The sequence below is a fragment of the Natrix helvetica genome (assembly GCF_964273705.1).
Source record: "Natrix helvetica genome assembly, chromosome: Z".
NCBI classification, from domain to species: Eukaryota; Metazoa; Chordata; class Lepidosauria; order Squamata; family Natricidae; genus Natrix; species Natrix helvetica.
The window spans coordinates 140,860,925-140,880,591 of NC_138554.1; the positions used below are offsets into that span (position 1 = coordinate 140,860,925).

Below are 19,667 nucleotides of genomic sequence, written 5' to 3' on the forward strand. Positions count from 1 at the left end.
TATCTCTATCTCCATCCACAGCTATCACCTTCCTATCTCACTACATCTATCCATATCTGTCTGTCTCTATCATCTATCATCTCCCTCTGCCTATATCTATCCATTCATCCATCCATAACTCTTTATCCATCTATCATCAATCTGTATCTATTACAAGGGTGTCAAACTCAGGGCCTGGGGGCCAGATCCATTCCACAGAGTGCTTAGATCTGGCCTCTGGGCCCACCCTGGAAGCAGCGAAGGGCCGGCCTGCGGAACCTCTCCAGCAAAAAGGGAGCTCGGGGAGGACGCCCATCACCCTCCCAAGCTCAGTTTCTGCTGGCAGGGGGCTGCAGGAGCCCATCATGCCCAAAAACAGAGCACAGGGATGCTGTCGTAACCGAAGACAGAGCCTGGGAGGGCCAGTGCCGCTGAAAATGGAGCCTCATTAAGCTGGCTACTCCCACCCTGGCCTCCCCCCCCCCCAGGGTCAAACAACCCTGGTGCGGCCCTCAATGAAATAGAGTTTGACATCCCTGATCCATTATCTATAGATTATATCTATCTATCCTATCATCCATCTATCCGTTTGAGCCGTGCTCCAGGTATTTTGCAGTTGCCCACTAGACTCCTATAAATATTGATTTTATTATCTTATGTATTGGCCATTCATCTTCCACAGCTGACTGGAATTTGGGGAAGCCGAGGGGGACTGGCTAGGCAGTAGATGCTATTTTGGGGCATAAATCTATCACTCAAAACGTATGGTGACGCCTCGGTATTCGACTGCTTCAAAACTTGTTGAATTTGGTACTCAACACATTTTGACACAAAAATGCTCTGGTGCTCACCTTTGTCTGGTACCCAACACAGTGCAAAAAGAAAGTGGAAGACAACCACAGAGGGGCGAAAGGAAGTCAGCCATGCTCAGAAGATCGCCGACATAAGAAAAGGGAGATAGGAAGTCCTTCCCTACTGAAACGAAAGGTCACAGTAAATCACATGGTTTGTTTGCTACTCTACTTTTTTAGTGCTCGTCGCACCTCCCGGAACCAATTAAGCACGAGTACCGAGGTATCACATTTCTCTTTTTAAAAAAGGGAATTATACTTATTTGAAAAATTAACCCTTCAGTAACCCTTCGCAGTTAGAATTCTGCCTTTCTAAGCAAGCCACATTTTTCTTGCATCCATTTCCACATTGCCGGTAGCAAAGCTGCGCAAAAGGAATTTAAAAGACATTATGATAGTTTCAGAATCCGGAAGCGTCACGGCGAGAACGGTTGGGGAAATAGCGAGCTCCGCGCAGCTACGCAAAAACCCAGCCGGCAAGCCGCTTTCGAGACATCGGACCAGAACCATCCTGAAGGGATGGGGTACAAGAAGAGGCGTTTCGGACAACTGCGAGGAACAAGGCAAGTGCCTCGATAGGTCGGAAACAAGCTCTTCAAAGATCAACGGCAGGGGTATCAGCCATCGGCCATCTTCAAATGATACTCTGGAGCTGGGGCAACCGGAATAAGTTTGGGCAGGAGTGGTGTTACGTATGGAGTGCTGGGACCAGAGAAAGAGTGGCCGAAGCAAGGGTAAAAGATTTTCATTTTGGAGCTTAATTTTTTTCTGGAGCTTAAAATAGCGGCTCAGCGTCACTTGGAACATGGAGGGAGGGAAAAAAAGGGGGGGGGGCAGAGGGAACCACCAGTGATTAAATACCAAGCCCAAGAGGATTTTGGTTAATAAAATTAGAATTGGAAGAACTGAAAACAAAAACAAAAAAAAGGAAAAAACTTGGAAAATTTGTGCATGGATTTAGAGCTTTTGGTTTCGTTTGTGGTAATTTTTGACAAATTATTGGTTTGATTGCATAGAGGGATTCTAAAAGCCACCTACTGGAGAGGAGAAGTGCAGGAACATTTTGAAATAAACCCTTGCAGTAAAAACCTGACCTTGACCACAGAAGAGATATACTGAGAACGTTGAAGGAGGGTGCGGTCCCTGTCTATTGCCTGACTTTGCTTTGTCTACGGTGGATGAAGAAAAAAAAAAACTTTTGAAGTGGACTGGGACTACTTTGAGACCTGATATTACAAGGTGGAAACAAGAAACAATTAACTGGTAAAATTATAAAGACATTAAAAGTGTGTTAAATTTGGGCATGGAGGGTGGGATGTTTGAGGAACTTCTTGAAATGCTAAAAGATGCACGAGCAACATTAAAAGAGCCAGAAAAATTATTGAAATACAAAGAACAGGAGATAGAGGAACTTTGCAAGGAACGCAAATGAGAAACAAGAAGTTAACAGTGTAGAAAAAGAAATAAAAAATAAAAATCAATTAGACAATGTGATTGAAATTTACAGAGGATAGAGGGAAAAGTAGATGGTATCCAAAAAAGAAATTAGCCAAAAATAAAGAGAGAAATAGTGGGAAGCGAAGAAGAAAAACCCTTGGGAGGGTTATCCAAAAAATATATCGAAAAGTGAGAGAAAAGGTCAGAAGAAAAGAAAGAATACATAGAAAAAGAGTGGGGGAAAGAAACGAGGAACGGGATCAATAAAATAAAACGAAATATGTTAATCATAGTAATGATATGTAGCTAATTAAGATGTAAGTGAACTATACTAATATTGTTAATTGTGCAAATAAGTAAAATGTTGATTACATAAAAAAACTTGAAGATATATGTTACTTATTAAAAAAACATGGAAATGAAATGATAAATGTGGTTTATTTCTAAAGGGATAAAAATGACATGCTTTATGTATATATAAACAAATTAAAAGTTGGAAAATATGGGAAGATAATATGGCTAAAATGGGAAATGGAAATATAATGCAAAACGAATTATGTATATGTGAAAATGTTAAAGGGGGGAAAACGGACAACATTCTGTTTACAAAAGAATTTTAAATATGTAACAAAAAATAAACAACTTTGTTTGGGGAAAAAAAAGGATGTCGGGAGTTTCTTCCTCCACTCTCTACTTCTGCAATCATTCCGTCCTTGCGGACCAGCAGGGAGGGAAGAGGGGATGTTTCCAAGTGAGGGGAAAGCAAGCGTAACCCCACGCGGGCAGTGGGCACATGCCTGCTTGTGTGAATGGAGCACGCATGGATGTGCTCGCTGCTGCTCGAACAAGTGGGCATATGCGCTTGTCCACTTCCGCGGCCTGATTCTGAACAGCTCAGGGCCCAGGAGTGAGGCGGGAGTTGTGGACCCCCTGCTCTAGGGCAGAAAAACAAATTTCCAGTCTCCCCCAAAAAACCACAGGAGGCATGAAGTTAGTTCTCTTTAATGTGCCTTTACACATTACAAAACACAATCGCGTATAAAAGCACCTACCGTACAGTCGAAAGGGTACAGCAGAGCTAAGGCCACTGGAGGCATCGTATGGGCACTGGACCCCAATCCAGGAGGGAGGGATGTGGGAGGGAAGGGCAGGGCAGGGAAGAGGGGCTCGGTCTGTCTCGCTTTGCGCTGCCTTCCTTGGCTTCCCCACTTTGAGATGCGTGGCCTTCATTCAGAATACATTCACTTAGTGACCATAAAGAATTACGACTTAAAAACAAAACGGGGACTTGCAAGCTGGATTTGAATTTCTGGTGGTCAGCAACCCCATCGTGGTCACGTGACCACGCTTGGCCCCACGGCCGCATTTGCAGCATCCTAGGAACCCATCCCCGGGGATTCACCTGACCACAATTTACGACCCTTTCGTCCATAGGAACCACTTGCAGTTTTTGGCATAATTGTGCTGTGAACAATGGGTTCACATGATTTTTGCGGTGTTTAACAACCGCTGACAAAAATGTCACAAATCAGTCATACGACTGTGGGATGCTGCGAGCAGACTGGCCCATTTTACAGCTGTCATAGGCAGGCTGTTGTGGCCATAACTCGAGGACCACCTGTACCCCGGCTAGCTGTGAGAAGTCCACATGTCAAGAAATGGCTATGGTTAACGGTCTAGCCCTACCCCTGTGATAGCGAATCTGTGGCACGCATGCCACAGGTGGAACGCAGAGCCATATCTGCTAGCACACGGGCCATTGGCTCCAGTGCACACGGGCGTGCTGGCCAGCTGATTTTCGGCCTTCCGGAGGGCCAAGAGAGGCCATTTTTGCCCTCCCAAAGCTTCAGGAAAGCCTCCGGAGCCTGGGGCAGGCGAAAAAAGGGCCTAACAGAAGTTCGTAAATGATCTGTTTCCTGCTTCTGGAGGGCTTCCGGGGGACCAGGGGAGGCTTTGCATTATAGGTGCTGGCACGCGTGTGCCATCGCACGCTCGCGCTTGCATTTTTGGCACCCAACAACCAAAAGATTAGCCATCACTGCCCTACCCCATTCGGCCTTGGGTGCAAGGCAGCCAGCCTCAGCAGCCCCCAAGTCTCCTGCTGCCAGTGAGCGGGCACACCCCTCCCTACAAGCAGCGGCCCTAAATTATAAATAAGCTTAGTTCCTAGGTGAACGGCTTGAAATTAAGAAATGAACCATGTATTATTCCAACTTCCCTAACGTTCGTGTCTTTTCGCCAACTCAAAATCCCATTCCAGTTGATTCTCCCAGCGTGGCACCCACATCGGCTGAGCAGACAAACTTAAGCTTACAGTACTACCACATGATGCTAAACTGCCTCGGCTCACTGCGGGAACTGTGTGTCTGTCCAAGGCAGGCATTGGATCCGTGAAAACCGTTGTGACTCGGTTGAATCGTGGTCTGGGAAGGCAAGGTTGGGACTCGGATTGAGTCCCAACCTTGCCTTCCCAGACCACGATTCAACTTTACTGGGGTGGGATGCGGGACCCAGCAATGCTCACAGCCTGCAAGCCACCCTGAAGTCCGCGCTGGGCAGGTTCAATGCCAAAGCAAGGGGGAGTTGGCGGCATCCCGTCCCTGGTCCTTAACCTTGGTTTGCAGCACCCAGTGAGCCAGTTTTTGTATCTCGGCTTACGGCAGGCAGCATCTCCCCCCTTCTCTTCCCCCTCACGTGCTGGAATAAATAACTATGTACAGCAGAAATAAATTACGAGAAGGGGTAACGGCACCCATTTGTTCACGCCTGCTGCAGCTCACTTGCCGAGGCCTTTGAGGGGATTGAATTGATCCGGCTCGTTTCGTAACCTCTTTCTGTAGCGTTCCAAACACTCCTCCTCAATGAAGCGGCTCAGGAGACAAAATTGGGGGGGGGGGGGGGAACGAACGCTAAGAGGGCACTGGGGAAGCCCTCCCATTCCTTGCTCCCAGCTGATTCGTTTGAGGACTCCTGCGTGGCCAGATTCAGCACCCGCCCAAATTGACCACAAAGGAAACACCGCTGCCACAGGATTGTGGAAAACTACCCTGTCTGGCTCGCAACTTGTCCACCCACTGCAGCCCTTCCAGAATGGCGGCCCTGGACTCTTGCCGCACCTTGCCCGCAAATCCAGACAATTGGAAGATTCAACATTGGCCTCCTTCCCATTCTTCTACTGGACAGAAAAGTCTGCCAATCATCCTCTCTCCGCCGCTGGGCACCCCAAAGCGGTTGAAAGGGATGGGGCGGGTAGGGGTTTCTGGATTCTCCTCATCTGCTCTCCCTCCCCTTTCAGTCTCGCTTCTCAATCACCGACGGTACATAAACCAGGTTGAGTTCGCTGCCGAAGTTGCAGACGATGGCCGCGTTCTCCAGTACCAGGATCTGCCGGGCCGGCTGCGATTCATTGCTCTTGCCCAGGTATACAGTCTGCAGCAAGTCACCGTAGCCGATGTCCCAGAAAGAGACGCAGCCCTGACCGCCAGTGACCAGCAGATTATCTGAGATCACGCCCAGGCTGGCCCCACAGCCCATGTCCTGTGTAGAGAGCAAAGCGGGGAAGGAGGAGGTCAGAGGTGGGGCTGGCAGACGTGAAAGGCCTTTGATAGCAGCAGGCAATGTCAAACCTCCAAGTTTCGCACTGCCCACGTTCAGAGGGTCTACCCCAAAGGTGTCAACCTCAAGGCTGTGGGATGCTTAGGCCTGGCCCGTGGGGCCGCTCGGGAAACAGTGAACAACTGGGCCACGGTGCCTCTGCCAGCAGAAGCAGACCTCGGGAGGGCTGCGTGTGACCCTCCCTAGCTCCGTCTTCGCTGACAGAGGCACTGTGGGCTGGTCTGTCGCTGGTTGTTTGGCGGCCAAATCTAAGCGCCCTGTGGGCAGGATCTTGCCTGCGGGCCTTGAATTTGATACCCCTCATCTAAACCCCCGGCCATGGCATGGCCAGCTCAATGTCACTCATGTCAGGGGCACCTGTGGTGTCCTGGGTGAGGCTGGAGGGATGAGTGATGTTCAGCTGGCCACGCCCAGCTTCATCACACTCCCCCCCACCAAAGGTCAAACACAATCCTGATGCGGCCCTCAATGAAGTTGAGTTTGATACCCCTGATTTACACCCCTCGGTAGGGAAGCAGCACAGGGGATCCGCAGAAACCCACCTGCTGAATGGAATAATGTTTGATCCCCGATGCCCGGTCCCAGATGCTGATGACGTCATCCAGGCCGCTGCTGATGACGCACGAGGTGGTGCAAGTCAGAGACGTGACATCGCCCCGGTGTGCGCATATGTGGCTCACTCGGCTCCCCGTCAGCACATCCCAGAGGCAGATGGCGCCGTCCTGGCCCCCACTCGCCAGCACCATGGTCTGGAGGGGGAACAAAGAGAATCGGCCCTCTTTGCAGCCTCAGCCCAGGGAGGGTGAGGATACAGGGACGGACGGACAGAAGGAAGGAAGGTGTCAGGCCTGCAGTCATGTTCCTTTTGGATCTTTGGCCTGCCACCCTTCTATTCTACTATGCTGTTTCCATAGTGGGGAATTGGGAGGGGGAACAGTATGGAGTTAGATGCTATGTAGCCATAACAAAATTCCTTTCTAGAAAGCCAGGGTCACCTCTGCACCTGACCGGAACTGGATGGGTGGAACTGTCAGTGTGGCAGTGGACGTTTGGACCATGTGAGGGACTTGTGGGGGTGGGAGCAAGGTCATGAACTTTAACTTGGGTGGGGAAAACTAAGAAGCTTCAGATTTGGGTTTTCCCAGACGTTCCAACGTGGCTCTCTTCATAATTGGAATTTTGAGCAATACTTTGCCTCGGACTCTGGTTTAATTTTGGAGGCTATCTGGAAGGCTGACTGGTGGTAGACGGAGGGAGGGAGGAGGAAAATAGAAGTAATGAGGGGAGAGAGAGGAAGATGAGAGGAACAGAGGGACCATTACAGAATCATGATAGAAGCAGCCTTGGAGGTCATCTAGTCCAACCTCCTTTCACAGAAATGGCTGCCCAGTCTCTTCTTGAAAACCTCCAATGTTGGGACATGAAGGTGTCGAGAGCTGAGATGAACCGGTCTCTCTAATGATGCCCTCTGATTTAATCGGTGTAGAACTGGAAGGGACCTCAGAGGTCATCTAGTCCCACCCCCTTGCGCAATGCTCCTCAATGCTCTTAGACCAATCCCTCTTCTACTGGTGGGACTGGCAGCCGTCCCTCCACCCCCTCCGTTTTTCCATTATCCCTACCTGGTCTATGTAGACGGCGGTGATGGCGCCCGAGTGGCCTTGTAGGGTGAAGAGACAACAGGAGTCTTCTAAGCGATACACCTGCGTGGAGAAGAATGGCGTTGAGCAAAGGACCCCTCGCTCCCTTCCTGCTTTGCCCGTCTCAAGACTAGAAGATGCCTCCAAGAGCTAATAATTGTTGCTTTTCGTTGTTTAATAACCCCGTAATCCCTTGGGTTGAGTTGGGACAATTGAAGTGTTTATTGGCCAGGTGCCCTTCCAATGAGAAGTTTTTGCTGCAGATATATTCTCGTGCTCAGAGAGAGAAATATCTGCACCTACCTAGGATTGAACTCACGGCTTCCTGACTGTGAGGCGAGAGCTCCACCTTTAGGCCACCGAACCACTCCTCCAAGAACTAAGAGTGCCACCCAAATATGGTCTCCACCAGCCCACAAAGTTCTTGAGAAGGTCAGGTGAAGCTACCTCTGCTGCTTCTACCAGGCCTGGGTTGACAGCCCAAGACCCCCAGGAGGACCTAGGCGTACGGGGTCCTGTCCCAACCCATCCCTGCCCCCAAACCTTCCTTACTCGGAGCGTGTGGTCCTGGCTGCCGGTCACCAGCCGGCCAGCCGCAGCCTTCAGGGCAGTAATGGGTTTTTGGTGAGCGCAGGTTACGGTGTGGGTCAGCTGGCAAGTGAGGAGGTCGCTGGAGCTGTATACCGGCGGGGACGAGAAGCTGTTGCGGCCTGGGATGGCTTGAAAGAGAAAGAAAGAGAGGGAAGGAAGGAAGGAGACAGAGAGAGAAAGAAAAAGAGAAGAGCAAAAAGATAAGGCAGAGAGGGAAAGGGTGAGAGAAAAGGAAGAAAGAAAAAAGAAAGAGTGAACAGGTCTCTCTCAGTGTGCAAGGACACCTGGGAATGCACTAATTTTGCTCAGCTCTGGGATGTTATAAACGTCTGTAATACATTTTGCAAAGCACTCGGATGAATGTAACACAGCAAATCTCGATTTAAGACTGACGAGCATTTAGGAACAGAGGAGAGTCGAGGGATAAACGGCTCCCCAGCCTCCCCTGCTTTAAGAGGGGTGGTCTTACCTTGGAAGGGGGAGTGGGGCATGCACAGCGTGTTCCTCAGGGAATAAAAATCGAGGGAGCCGTTCAGCCTGGCAGCCACAATCCTGCTCCAAGAAACACAAAAGGCCTCGGTTGCACAGAACATTCAAATGTCATTTAAATTTACATTTTTAAAAAAAAGTCATCGGTGGTAGGAAGGAGTAGAGTTTGGGGAGGAGGAAGAGGAGGAGGGAGAACACGAGGGGGAGGAAGAGGGGGAGGAAAAAGGGGGGAGGAGAAGGAAGATGAGGAAGAAGAGTTGGAGGATGAGGAAGATAAAGGGAGGAGGAAGAAGGAACACTGAAGGATGAAGAGGAAGAAGACAAGGGGGGGTAGGAGGAGGAGGAAGAGCAAGAGAAGAGAAGGAGGAAGGCGAGAAGAGGAAGGAAAGGAAGAGGAAGAAGAGGAGGAGGAAGAGAACATGAGAAAGAAAAGTAGGGTGAAGGAGGAGGAGGAGGAAGAGAAGAGGAAGAAGGAAAGGAAGAGGAGGAGGAGGAGGAAGATAAGAGAAGGAACATGAGGAAGGAGGAAGAGGAAGAAGAAGGAGGGGCAGTTGGAGGAGGAGGAGGAGGAAGACGAAGAGGAGGAGGAAGAAAAGAAAAGGAGGAGCAGGAAGGAGAGGAGGAAGGACTGAGGGGTCCTTGGAGCTCTCTGAGCTTGAGCTTCCCTTGCAGACATTTCATGACCCAAGTAGGGAACATCATCAGTGCTGGAAAGGAGGGAGGTTACATAAACCGTGAGCCAACCGCCTTCCCTTCTACAGCACTGGTGGTCTTGGGTCACGAAAAGTCTGCAAGGAAACCCCCCCCCCAGCTCAGAGAGCACCAAGGACTCCTCCCCCCCCGCCCCCACCTCCTGTTCCTCCCTGAGCTAACCACATTCTCTTCCCTCCGTATGTCTGAAACTGCTCCCCTCCCCCTCCCGGATCTCCCAAATCCACACCTGTCACTCAAGAAGACGAGGGAAGTGATGCCCGACGTCCCGTCTTCACTGCTGCATTGCAAGGTCCCCTCAATGGCATCCCAGACCTGTGGAAGAGACGAAGGGAAGCCACGGCGTCCACGGGAGAGTCGTCACCCCCAGATATTTGGGGGGGGGGAGGAGGGGCTTCACAGTTATAATTCTCGGGGGTCGCTTTTCATCGCTTCCAACCGCTCAGGCCCGACTCCAACGGTTGCCAAGTGCATTATGGCTCTTTTTACGACCTTATTGGTCACTAAGCAGATTGCTGTAAGTCAAGGACTATCCTACAGCGAGTCCTCGAGTTATGACTGCAACTAAGCCCAAAATTGCTATGGCTAAAAGTGAAGGATTGGCTATTTTATTACTTTACTTTGCTTCTCACCGTTGTTAAGTAAATCATTGCATTCGTTAAGTTAGTAAACTGGTTGTAAACTGAATCTGGATTTGCAGATTGCATAAGCAGATCAGGGGCTCCCAGGACATTATGACCGACATAAATGTGAGTCACTGGCCAACCTGCTGAATTTTGATAGGAGAGGCTAAGATGGTCATTAAGGGTGAAAAACAGCCCTAAGTTATTTAAGGCCGTTTCATGTCAGTCACTAAATGAACCATCGTAAACCGAGGACTCCCCTTACCTCCAGCCTCCCATTGCTCCGGCCGGCCAGAATGAGATTCCCTTGAAGTTCTAAACTCCAGACCGAGCTGTCCAAGTCGCCCTGCCAGGAAATTGGGGGGCTGGTCTTCCCTGGGACCCCGAAAGGCTCATCGCCCCCCAAGCTGCTCTGTTGCAGGACGCATTCGGGGTCCTCGCCAATTTGGGGCCACACTCCCTTGCTCTGGGAGCCGCCCTTCTTAGCGACAGCCGAGACGCACGAGAATGTCGTACAGTTCGGGGGTCCCTCCTCGCAGACCCTCCCCACCAGGCTGCCGAAGTCGTAGCCATCCGGGCGACCGCTGATGGTGCGCAGACGGGGCCCCGGGGTCCCACTCTTGGTTTGCTCTGAAAAATTGGTATCAATCAGAGAGGAGAGGTCGGGTTGGTCGCTGAAGAGGAGAGGCGGCTGGGGGCTTCGGGTCCGACGGAAGGGGGGGCTTCCGTCCCAAGGGTCTTCTGGCCCGCTGCGGCCGTCGGGGCTGTAATCCCAGCAGTCCTGGAAATCAAGGACGCTGCTGCTGTTGTTCCGGGGCAGGCTTAAAAGAAGCAGAATAACAGAGTGGGAAGGGGCTTCAGAGGGCATCTAGCCCAACCCCCCGCTCGAGCAGCAGACCCTTCCAGAATCATAGAATAACAGAGGGGACCTTGGAGGTCATCTAGTCCAGCTCGCTGTTCGAGCACGAACCCTTTACAGTTTCATAGAATAACAGAGTTGGAAGGGACCTCAGAGGTCATCTAGTCCGACCCCTTGCTCAAGCAGGAGACCCTTATAGAATTACAGAACGACAGAGCTGGAAGGGATCTTGGAGATCATTTAGTCTGACCTACTGCTCAAGCAGGAAACCCTTCCAGAATCATAGAATAACAGAGGGGACCTTGGAGGTCGTCTAGTCCAGCTCGCTGTTCGAGCACGAACCCTTTACAGTATCATAGAATAACAGAGTTGGAAGGGACCTCAGAGGTCATCTAGTCCAACCCCCTGCTCAAGCAGGAGACCGTTGGCCATTCCAGACAAATGCTTGCCCAATCTTTTATTAAAAACCTCCAGCATTGGGAGCATCCAGAACCCACAAAGGCAGACAAACAGGCAGGATGAGTCGAGCAACGGAGTCACAATCCACCTTCATCCTTCTAAACTGGCTCCTCTTGTACGTCATTCCATACCACGCAACCCATGAGTTACTCTGCTACTAGAACGCCTGCCATGGACAGGTAGCCCTTGATTTACGACCGCAATGAAGCCAAAAACAAAACTTTTCTTTTGTGGCTAAGTGGACATATAATTTAATTTTGTCCCATTTTACTTATTTGTTAAGGGAATCGCTTAAAGTTAGTAACACGGTTGTTAAGCGGATGTGGCTTCCTGCTTGTCGGAAGGTCGCAAAAGGGGATTGCAGGAGCCCGGGATGTTGCAAACGTTGTAAATATGAGCTAGTTGCCAAGCATCTGAAATTTGTTCGCATGACTGCGAGGGGGAGGATGTAAAGGTTATACGTGTGAAATATGACCATAAATCGCTTTTTTCAGTGCTGTTCTAACTTCCAACGGTCACTAAATGAAGCGTTGTAAGCCAAGGGCTACCTGGAGAAATACGGAGAAAAACCTCGCAGGAAAGTTTGTCAAATAAACTTCGCCCCTCGATGTACGTCAGGGATGGCGAGTCTATTGACATGAATATCAAAGCTGACATGTGACATTGGGGGGATACCTCAACGTATGGGAAAAAAAAACAGTTCTCGAAAGCACACTCTGTTCTTGCGTGATTTTCATCAGTTGCACAAAAAGTGCTCTCATTTGCACCCTCCGGAAGATGCACAAAAGGACTGTGCTCTCGTACAACCTCCGGAGCCTCCAAAAATTGTGCGAGAACCGCGTGGGTTGCTTGCCCGTTTTCCAGAGGCCACGGAAGGCATCGGATTCTCCGAAGTTGTTTCACGAATGAGGGTCCTGCATGAACCACCATACTTTCGGGTCGACCGAAAGACAACCGCACCTGAAGGTATGCGCCGTGTGGTAGATCGTGGGAAACGGCGCCATGCACACTCGTTTGAGGGGAAATGTTGGCAGCAGGGCCAAAGTCGAGGGGAACAACCGGTCTGGGAACCTGAGATCAGCAGCCGCTGTAGCGGGACTCACCCTTGCTTAGGAATGACCGTCAGGCAGTCGCCCGTCTGTGCATCCCACACTCGGATCTGGCCCACCAGACAACAACTGACCAGCAGCATCCCATCGCTAGCCAAGCATTCGATGTCCTGCAAAACAGGTCAAGAAATCAGGAAGAGGCGGCTGCGGGCGGGTCACAAGCCCCGAGGAGCTCCCGGGGTGGAAAGCCTTTTCCCGGGAGATCCCCGTTGCCAGCGGGACATCAAGTACAGGGCTCCTTTCATGTCCTCGGCAGGAGCTGGAGCTGAGGACAGGAACTCAACCGGTCATTAAACATGAAAAAGAGTTGCAAGTCACATTCTTCAGTGTTATATTTACATTCAAACAGTCGCTAAACGAACTGTACTAGCTTGTCTTTTTATTTTATTGTTTCTATTTTAGTTCATGTTATTTTTCTATTCATTTTACTATTTTATTTTTATTCCGTTTTGTATTTTATATTACGTTATTCTTCTATTTTGTTCTATATTTTATATTAATGTATTCCTCTATTTAATTTTTATTTTGTTATTCTATTTTAAATTATTTTATTTTATTGTATTCTATTCCAATTATATTGTATTATTTTATTCTATTTTGTATTTTAATTATTTTATTCTGTTTTAGTTTTGTTTTATTATTCAGTTTATTTTATATTTTATATTATTTCATTTTATTTTCATTACATTATTTTATTCTATTCTATTTATATTTTAATATTCACTTTATTTTAGGTTATATTATTTTATTCTATTTTATTTTCATTACATTCTTCTTCTATTTTATTGAAATTTATTCTTTTATTTTATATTTTAATTATTTTGTTTTTATTTTATTGTTTTATTTTTGCTTTATTCAACTTCTTTTATATTATATATTATTCTATTCTATTTTAATTATATTTTATTCTCCTATTTTGTTTTATTTTTATTTTATTATTTTATTCTACTTTATTCACATTTATTCTTTTATTTTTTTTTATTCATATTTTATGTTATTTTATGATTTAATTTATGCTTCTTATTTGTAACCTCAGTCTGTGACCGTAATAAAATCACTACTACTACTATTACTCCGCCTCTGGCTGCGCCCATCTGACATCCCCCAAAGTTGTTTCTCTTTTCCGCCTTGCTTCTTTTCACTCTCTACCCTGCCAACCCCTCCCCAGTCCTGTCCCCCAGTCTTCAAGCTTGACAGACCCATTGAAGAACCTTCACGGCTTTTTCAAAGGGCAACCTATTCCTTGAAGAGGTTTCCCTTCTCATCTTCTTCAGTTCTGAGTGAAGAACTGAACTGTTAGCCAGAATGGAGGAATCTTCCCTGGATGAGAAGCGAAACCTCTTCAAGAAAAAATCCAAGAAAGCTTAAGTTGGCTCTTGAAAAAGCACCTTTGGGACAACCATGACCTGAATGATTGAGAAGCTCCAAAGAAAGTTAGGAGATGCCACAATGGGACAGAGACGTCCTGGGCAAGGGGGCCAAGACCTCAACCGTTGGGAGTCAAAAGACACCCCTTTGGCTTAGCGTTATTACCTCCGCATGCCCAACACAACTCTCACCATGAGGTGGCCTCGGAGGACCAGGGGGATGATCTCTGTCTCGGGAGGTGAGTATCCATAGTCGTCGCAAGGGAGGTCCCCTCTTCGTCGCCGACTGTGGGAAAGCCCGTTTTGTCCGTAATTCTTGGGGCACAAGACTTTGTAGAGACAAAAGAGGAGAAGGACCAAAAGGATGCCGGACGCCAGGCCAAGTGCAGCCACCCTGGAAGGAGAGGAGGAGAAGACATGGGAGACCTGAAGCCTCTACGTCTCCACATTCCAAAGGTCCTAGTAGGAACCAAAGGACATTTCAGGTGAGAAGGTAGCCTTACAACAGTTCATTTAGTGACCAAAGTTACAACAGCAGTGAAAAAAGCAACTTACATCTGCTTTTCACACTTATACGTCTGTCGCAACATCCCTACGGTTACATGATCAAAATCCGGACGCTCACCAAACGGCTCGCAATGCCCCGGATCGCTCACGCGGTCCCTAACTCCTCTGTCCAGGGGATGCCGGAAGAACAAGGAACCTGTTGTGGTGGCGGTCAGATTCCAACCATGGAGGAACGTTTGGAACCCCGTAGGCTGCGTTTGGTGGGAGCTGAAGACTAACCAGGACACTGCCCCATCGCTGACCGTCCCAGGACTGCCTCACTCACTTATAGAGGGTGACATCTTGCGGGGTGTGTCCTTTGGGCTTCTCTTCTGACAGCCGGTCCGCCTGCTCTTCTTTCACGACGCCCAACGAGAAGGAGGACTGGTACCGGTTGGCTTCGTGGGGATGACGCGCCTCTAAAGCCTCTTGGGGGTCCAGATAGAGGGTGACAGGGATGACCGGAAGGATGCTAATGTACCTGGAGAAAGAGAAGAACTGATTGGAGAAGGAGACATCCAAGAGGATTCCCAGAGGCAGATCGCGGGAACTCAACACCCCAAAGATTGCCGTCTTCAATCACAGCTCTTCGCCCCTCCAACAGAGCCACTAAGCAGCCCCGGTCCAGAATTCAGAAGGTAACACATCCAAGACCTGGGAGTTCTTGGTGAGCGCAAGATTGAAAACGTGACATTAATTGCTTGAAAATGGCAGCCCTCTTGGTGGCCTGGGGCCTGCGTGGGTCGCTCCCCGTTTCCTGAGATTTAGAGCAGGGCTGGTCCACCGTGGGGATTTTGAGAAGTACGGACTTCAATTCCCACAATTCTCAGATGAGTCAGTTTGCCAGAAATTACAATCATAGAGTAACAACTAATGAAGGGACCAACAAGAACATTTCCCACCAACAGTCATGGCAAGCAATTACTATATATAAACATAGAGCAAATCCCACGCCTTCTAACAATGATAAAGTTCCCCGGCTGGGTAATGAAACGTCTACAAGACAAGAACTAAGCTCAGATAGCACTCTGGTCCCCACAATACTTTTCCTGTTCCTCCTCCTCCTCCTCCTTGCTCCTCCACAAACCCTACCACCTTCTACGATAGACGATGTTCCCTAGTTGGGTCATGAAATACCTGCAAGAAAACAAGCTCTGAGAGCAACAAGGATCCCACGGTCCTCCTCCTCCTCCTCTTCCTCCCTCCCTCCCTTCTTTCCTCTTTCTCCTCCTCCTCCTTCCTTCTAGGACTGATGTTCCCTAGTTGCGTCATGAAACATCTTCAAAAAAAGAAAAAACCCAGCTCAAAGAGCACCAAGGATCCCACACTCTTCCTCCTCTTCTTCTTCCTCCTCCTTCTCCACTTCCTCTCCACAACTACTCCCTTCTAGCACTGATGCTGCTGCTTAGTTGGGTCATGAAATGTCTGCAGGAAAAGCACCAACCCAAGAAAACATCAAGGACCCCAGTTCTCCTCCTCCTCCTCCCTCCCTCCCTCCTTCCTTCTAGCACTGATGGGTCACCTCTTTGGGCCACAAAACATACGCAGGAAAACGGCCCAGCTCAGAGAGCACCGGGGACCCCACGACCCACCGTTTGGCCAGGGTGATGTTGTAGTAGCTGAAGAGCGAGGGCCAGTGGCGAAAGGAGAGCTTTCTCCAAAGTTCTTCATCCTCTGAGCCCCAAGTCACTTCGGCCTTGGAGCCCACCTCCGGGTGCCCCTTGCTCCTGGCGCTCAGCGGTTCCTCGGCATGGCGCTCCGCCTCTTGGTGGCGCGAGGACTCCGCCGTCTGGTTCTCCGAGAGCTGTGGTGGTGGGGGCTGCACGGGATCGGCCGAGAAGACCGAGAGGGACAACTTGGCATCTCTTGTGGGAAGGACCTCCCCGGGGACCGGCAGAACCGGCAGCCCTGCTTCGCCCAGGGGGCTCTGCTCCGTGACGTGGGAAGCCAGGTAGAGGCGGACGCCCGCCGGATCGGTATAAACCAAGATGCCAATCCAGACCACTGTCCCTGTCTGTAGGGAAGATAAGTTTACAGCGATCCCTTAATGTGACATTCAGCCCCTCACCGGCTTTAAGAGAGGTGGACCTCAACTCCCAGAATTCCCCAGCAAGCACATCTTAAAGCCTCTTTCCTCGGGGATGGAACTGCACCAGGGATCTTGGAGGTCACCTAGTCCAACCCCTGAACAAGCAGGAGACCCTTACAGAATCATAGAATGACAGAGATGGAAAGGACCCTGGAGGTCGAGTCCAATTCCCTCCTTTAAGCCAGGGACCCTTATAGAAGAAGAGAGTTGGAAGGCACCTTAGAGGTCATCTAGTCCAACCCCCTGCACGAGAGCAGACACTAGAGACTGTTTCAGGCACCAGGCACTCCGATCTCTCCGTCAAACGAACGGTCCAAAGTCCAAGTCTACCTGCACCCCGAGGGATCTCCCTCGTTAACCTCGACCGACGGCAAAGAGATCCGTCGTTACATTGAGGAGTATCCGCACCCCAGCCTGTCTCCCCATCTCCTTCCATTTCTGCACCGTCCAACCACGTTTTTGTGGCTCTGACGCTGAAACCCAATTGCTGAACAACCAGCCCCTCGTGCAGAAGTCTCTGCGGGGCCTGGACCCACACAGACAGACAGACACACACACACCGTCCTTGTGTGTGCACCGCCATAACCCCAAGTCTTACCATGATGATTCTTTGGGCCAGTCGTGTCCGGGCGAAGAAATACACCACCCTCAGCCGCTTAGGAAGGCGGAGGTTGCGGAGAGAGGAGGTCTGGAGGTTGATGGTGTGCATGGTAGCCGGCCGCAGGGCTGGCTGGCGCTCGTAACGTGGGCAGCGGGAGCTGGGTTTGGGGGGCGGGAGGCAGGCTTCGGCGGGGGGACGCTTGTTGAGATCGGCCAGCTGACAAAGGGAGAGAATGGAAACCCACCGGCAGGTCAGAATTCGGAAGTGTCTCTCCTCGGGGGAGGAACTACATCAGTTGGGAGGGACCCTTGGAGGTTATCCAGTCCAGCCCGCAACTCAAACAGGAGACACTTGCATAATCGTGGAATGACAAAGTTGGAAGGGACCTTGCAAGTCGTGTAGTCCAACCCCTTGATCAAGAAGTGGACTTTTACAGAACTATCAAAGAACAAAGTTTGAAGGGAACTTTGAGGTCTTCTAGTCCAACCCCCTGCTCGAGCGAAAGACCCCTACAGAATCATAGAAGGACAGAGGTGGAGGGGACCTTGGAAGTAATCTAGTCCAGTGTTCTGCTCAAACAGGAGACTATTACAGAATCACAGAATCTAAGGATTGGGATCTTGGAGGTCATCCAGTCCAACCACTGCTCAATCAGGAGACGCTTACAGAATAAGAACTGGAAGGGACTTTGGAGGTCTTCTGGTCTAACGTCCTGCTCAAGCAGGAGAAACTACACCATTTTCAGACAAATGGCTGTCCGGTCTCCTCTTAAAAGCCTCCAGTGATGGAGCAAACACAACCTCTGGTGGCAAGCAGTTCCACTGGTTAATTATCTTCCCCGTTAGGAAACTTATCCTTAATTCTAGGTTGGATCGTAATAACTTTCCTCCATTGCTTCTTGTCTTGCCTTCCGGGGGTTTGGACAATAAGTGGAACCCCCTCTTATAGGAAGATGCCCCCCCAATCCTTCTTTCTCTTAAGCTGGACATATTCCCAGTTCCTGCAACCGTTCTTCATATGTTTTAGTCTCCAGTCCCCTAATCATCTTTGTTGCTCTTCTCTGCACTCTTTCTAGAGTCTCCACATCTTTTCTACATCGTGGCGACCAAAACTGAATGCCGTATTCCAAGTGTGGCCTTACCAAGGCATTGTAAAGTGGTATTAACACTTCACGTGATCTTGATTCTATCCCTCTGTTGATGCAGCCTAGAACTGTGTTGGCTTTTTTGGCAGCTGCTGCACACGGCTGGCTCCTATTTAAATGGTTGTCCACTAGGACTCCAAGATCTTTCTCTGAGTTAGACCTAATATCACTCGGATATGCCCTCTTGGGCCCTCAAGAGATCTCCAAACACTCTAAAGACTTTCCAGTTTGGGATTTTACCTCCATCCGACGGATATCGATGGAGAGGACGGTGGTGAAGAAGAACATCTGGAGGAAGAAGTCGGAGACCAGGCCCACCACAGCGAAAAGGCAGAATTCCTGGAAAGGACGAGAGAGAGGACAGGACATGGAGATGAGACCAAGGTTTTCTTTTGGGAGGGGGAGAGAGAGAGAAAGAGAGAGAAGAGAGAGGGAGAGAAAGATGAGAGAGGGAGAGAGAAAGAGGGAATGAGAAAGAGAATGAGAGAAAGAGAAAGAGAAAGAGAAAGAGAGAGAGAGAGAGAGAGAGAGAGAGAGAGAGAGAGAGAGAAAGAGAGAGAGAGAGAGAGAGAGACCCCCTCCACAAACCCAGCCATAATAAATAGAGGACAGAGCCTTTCTGCAGGAAAGTTCTAGAAAATTGGCTTTTCTCATGAGTTGGGCCGGGATGGTAGAGGAGGGAATCTCCAAACTTGGCAACTTTAAGACTTGTGGACTTCAATGCCAAGTATGACCGGCATACGAATTCTTGGCATTCAACTCCACAAATCGTAAAGTTCCCAAGGTTGGAGACCCCTCTGGAATCCGTCCTCGAGAGACCGAACGCAGGGCTGATGAGCTCTGTTTGAACTGTTGGGTCGTCTGTTATATCAGGATTAAAAGAATGAGGCTTCGTGGAATTATTTACAGGTAACAAGTGGGATACGAGGAGGAGGAGAAGAGAACATTGGTGATCCTCGGAAGCTCCTTTGGAACTTGGAACGGTCGCTAAAATGGTTGTAAGCCGAGGATCACCTGTACTTCAGAAGAAACCGCCCCCCCCCAGAAGTCCCTCCCAGTACCTGGATGGCCGGGACGAAGGTGAAATAGCCGATCAGGATGATCCCCAACTCGGTGCCCATGTTCTTCATGATGGACCAACTCTCGTTGCTCAAACCTGGAATGAAAGTGAACCCAACAAACAGGAGCAGCTCCACCAGCTGCCAACGTGAACGTAATTTAACCAGATGGGGCTCTTTTCAAGAATAAACTATATGCTTTTTACAATACAGGCAGTCCTCAACTTACAACAGTCTGTTTAGTGACCGTCCAAAGTTATAACGGCACGGAAAAAAAGTGACGTGATCATTTTTCACACTTTACAGCCGTTGAAGCATCCCTATGGTCGCATAATCAAAATTCTAGACGCTTAGAAACAGTTTCGTATTTATCATGGTCGCAGTGTTCTGGGGAAGGTGTGGTGTACTGGCCTAGGGATGGAGCTGTCGCCTCACAATGCGGAGGCTGTGAGTTCAATCCTAGGTAGAGGCAGATATTTCTCTCTCTCTGGGCACTCTT

General features: G+C 49.4%; 1 protein-coding gene across 1 annotated transcript in view; it reads right to left on the bottom strand.

The window, feature by feature from the left end:
- Positions 1–3,253: 3,253 nt before the first annotated feature.
- SCAP (SREBF chaperone) overlaps positions 3,254–19,667 on the bottom strand; it is a 38,139-nt gene continuing 21,725 nt past the window's right edge. The window contains exons 10-23 of the mRNA XM_081971516.1: positions 19,172–19,266; positions 18,351–18,449; positions 16,964–17,182; positions 15,869–16,290; positions 14,563–14,757; positions 13,923–14,124; positions 12,358–12,473; positions 10,202–10,757; positions 9,543–9,628; positions 8,583–8,665; positions 8,075–8,241; positions 7,505–7,585; positions 6,425–6,631; positions 3,254–5,804 (exon numbers count right to left, since the gene is read on the bottom strand). Coding sequence (XP_081827642.1) covers positions 5,559–5,804; positions 6,425–6,631; positions 7,505–7,585; positions 8,075–8,241; positions 8,583–8,665; positions 9,543–9,628; positions 10,202–10,757; positions 12,358–12,473; positions 13,923–14,124; positions 14,563–14,757; positions 15,869–16,290; positions 16,964–17,182; positions 18,351–18,449; positions 19,172–19,266 — 2,774 coding nt within the window. The 3' untranslated portion in view covers positions 3,254–5,558. The remainder of the gene's footprint in view (positions 5,805–6,424; positions 6,632–7,504; positions 7,586–8,074; positions 8,242–8,582; positions 8,666–9,542; positions 9,629–10,201; positions 10,758–12,357; positions 12,474–13,922; positions 14,125–14,562; positions 14,758–15,868; positions 16,291–16,963; positions 17,183–18,350; positions 18,450–19,171; positions 19,267–19,667) is intronic.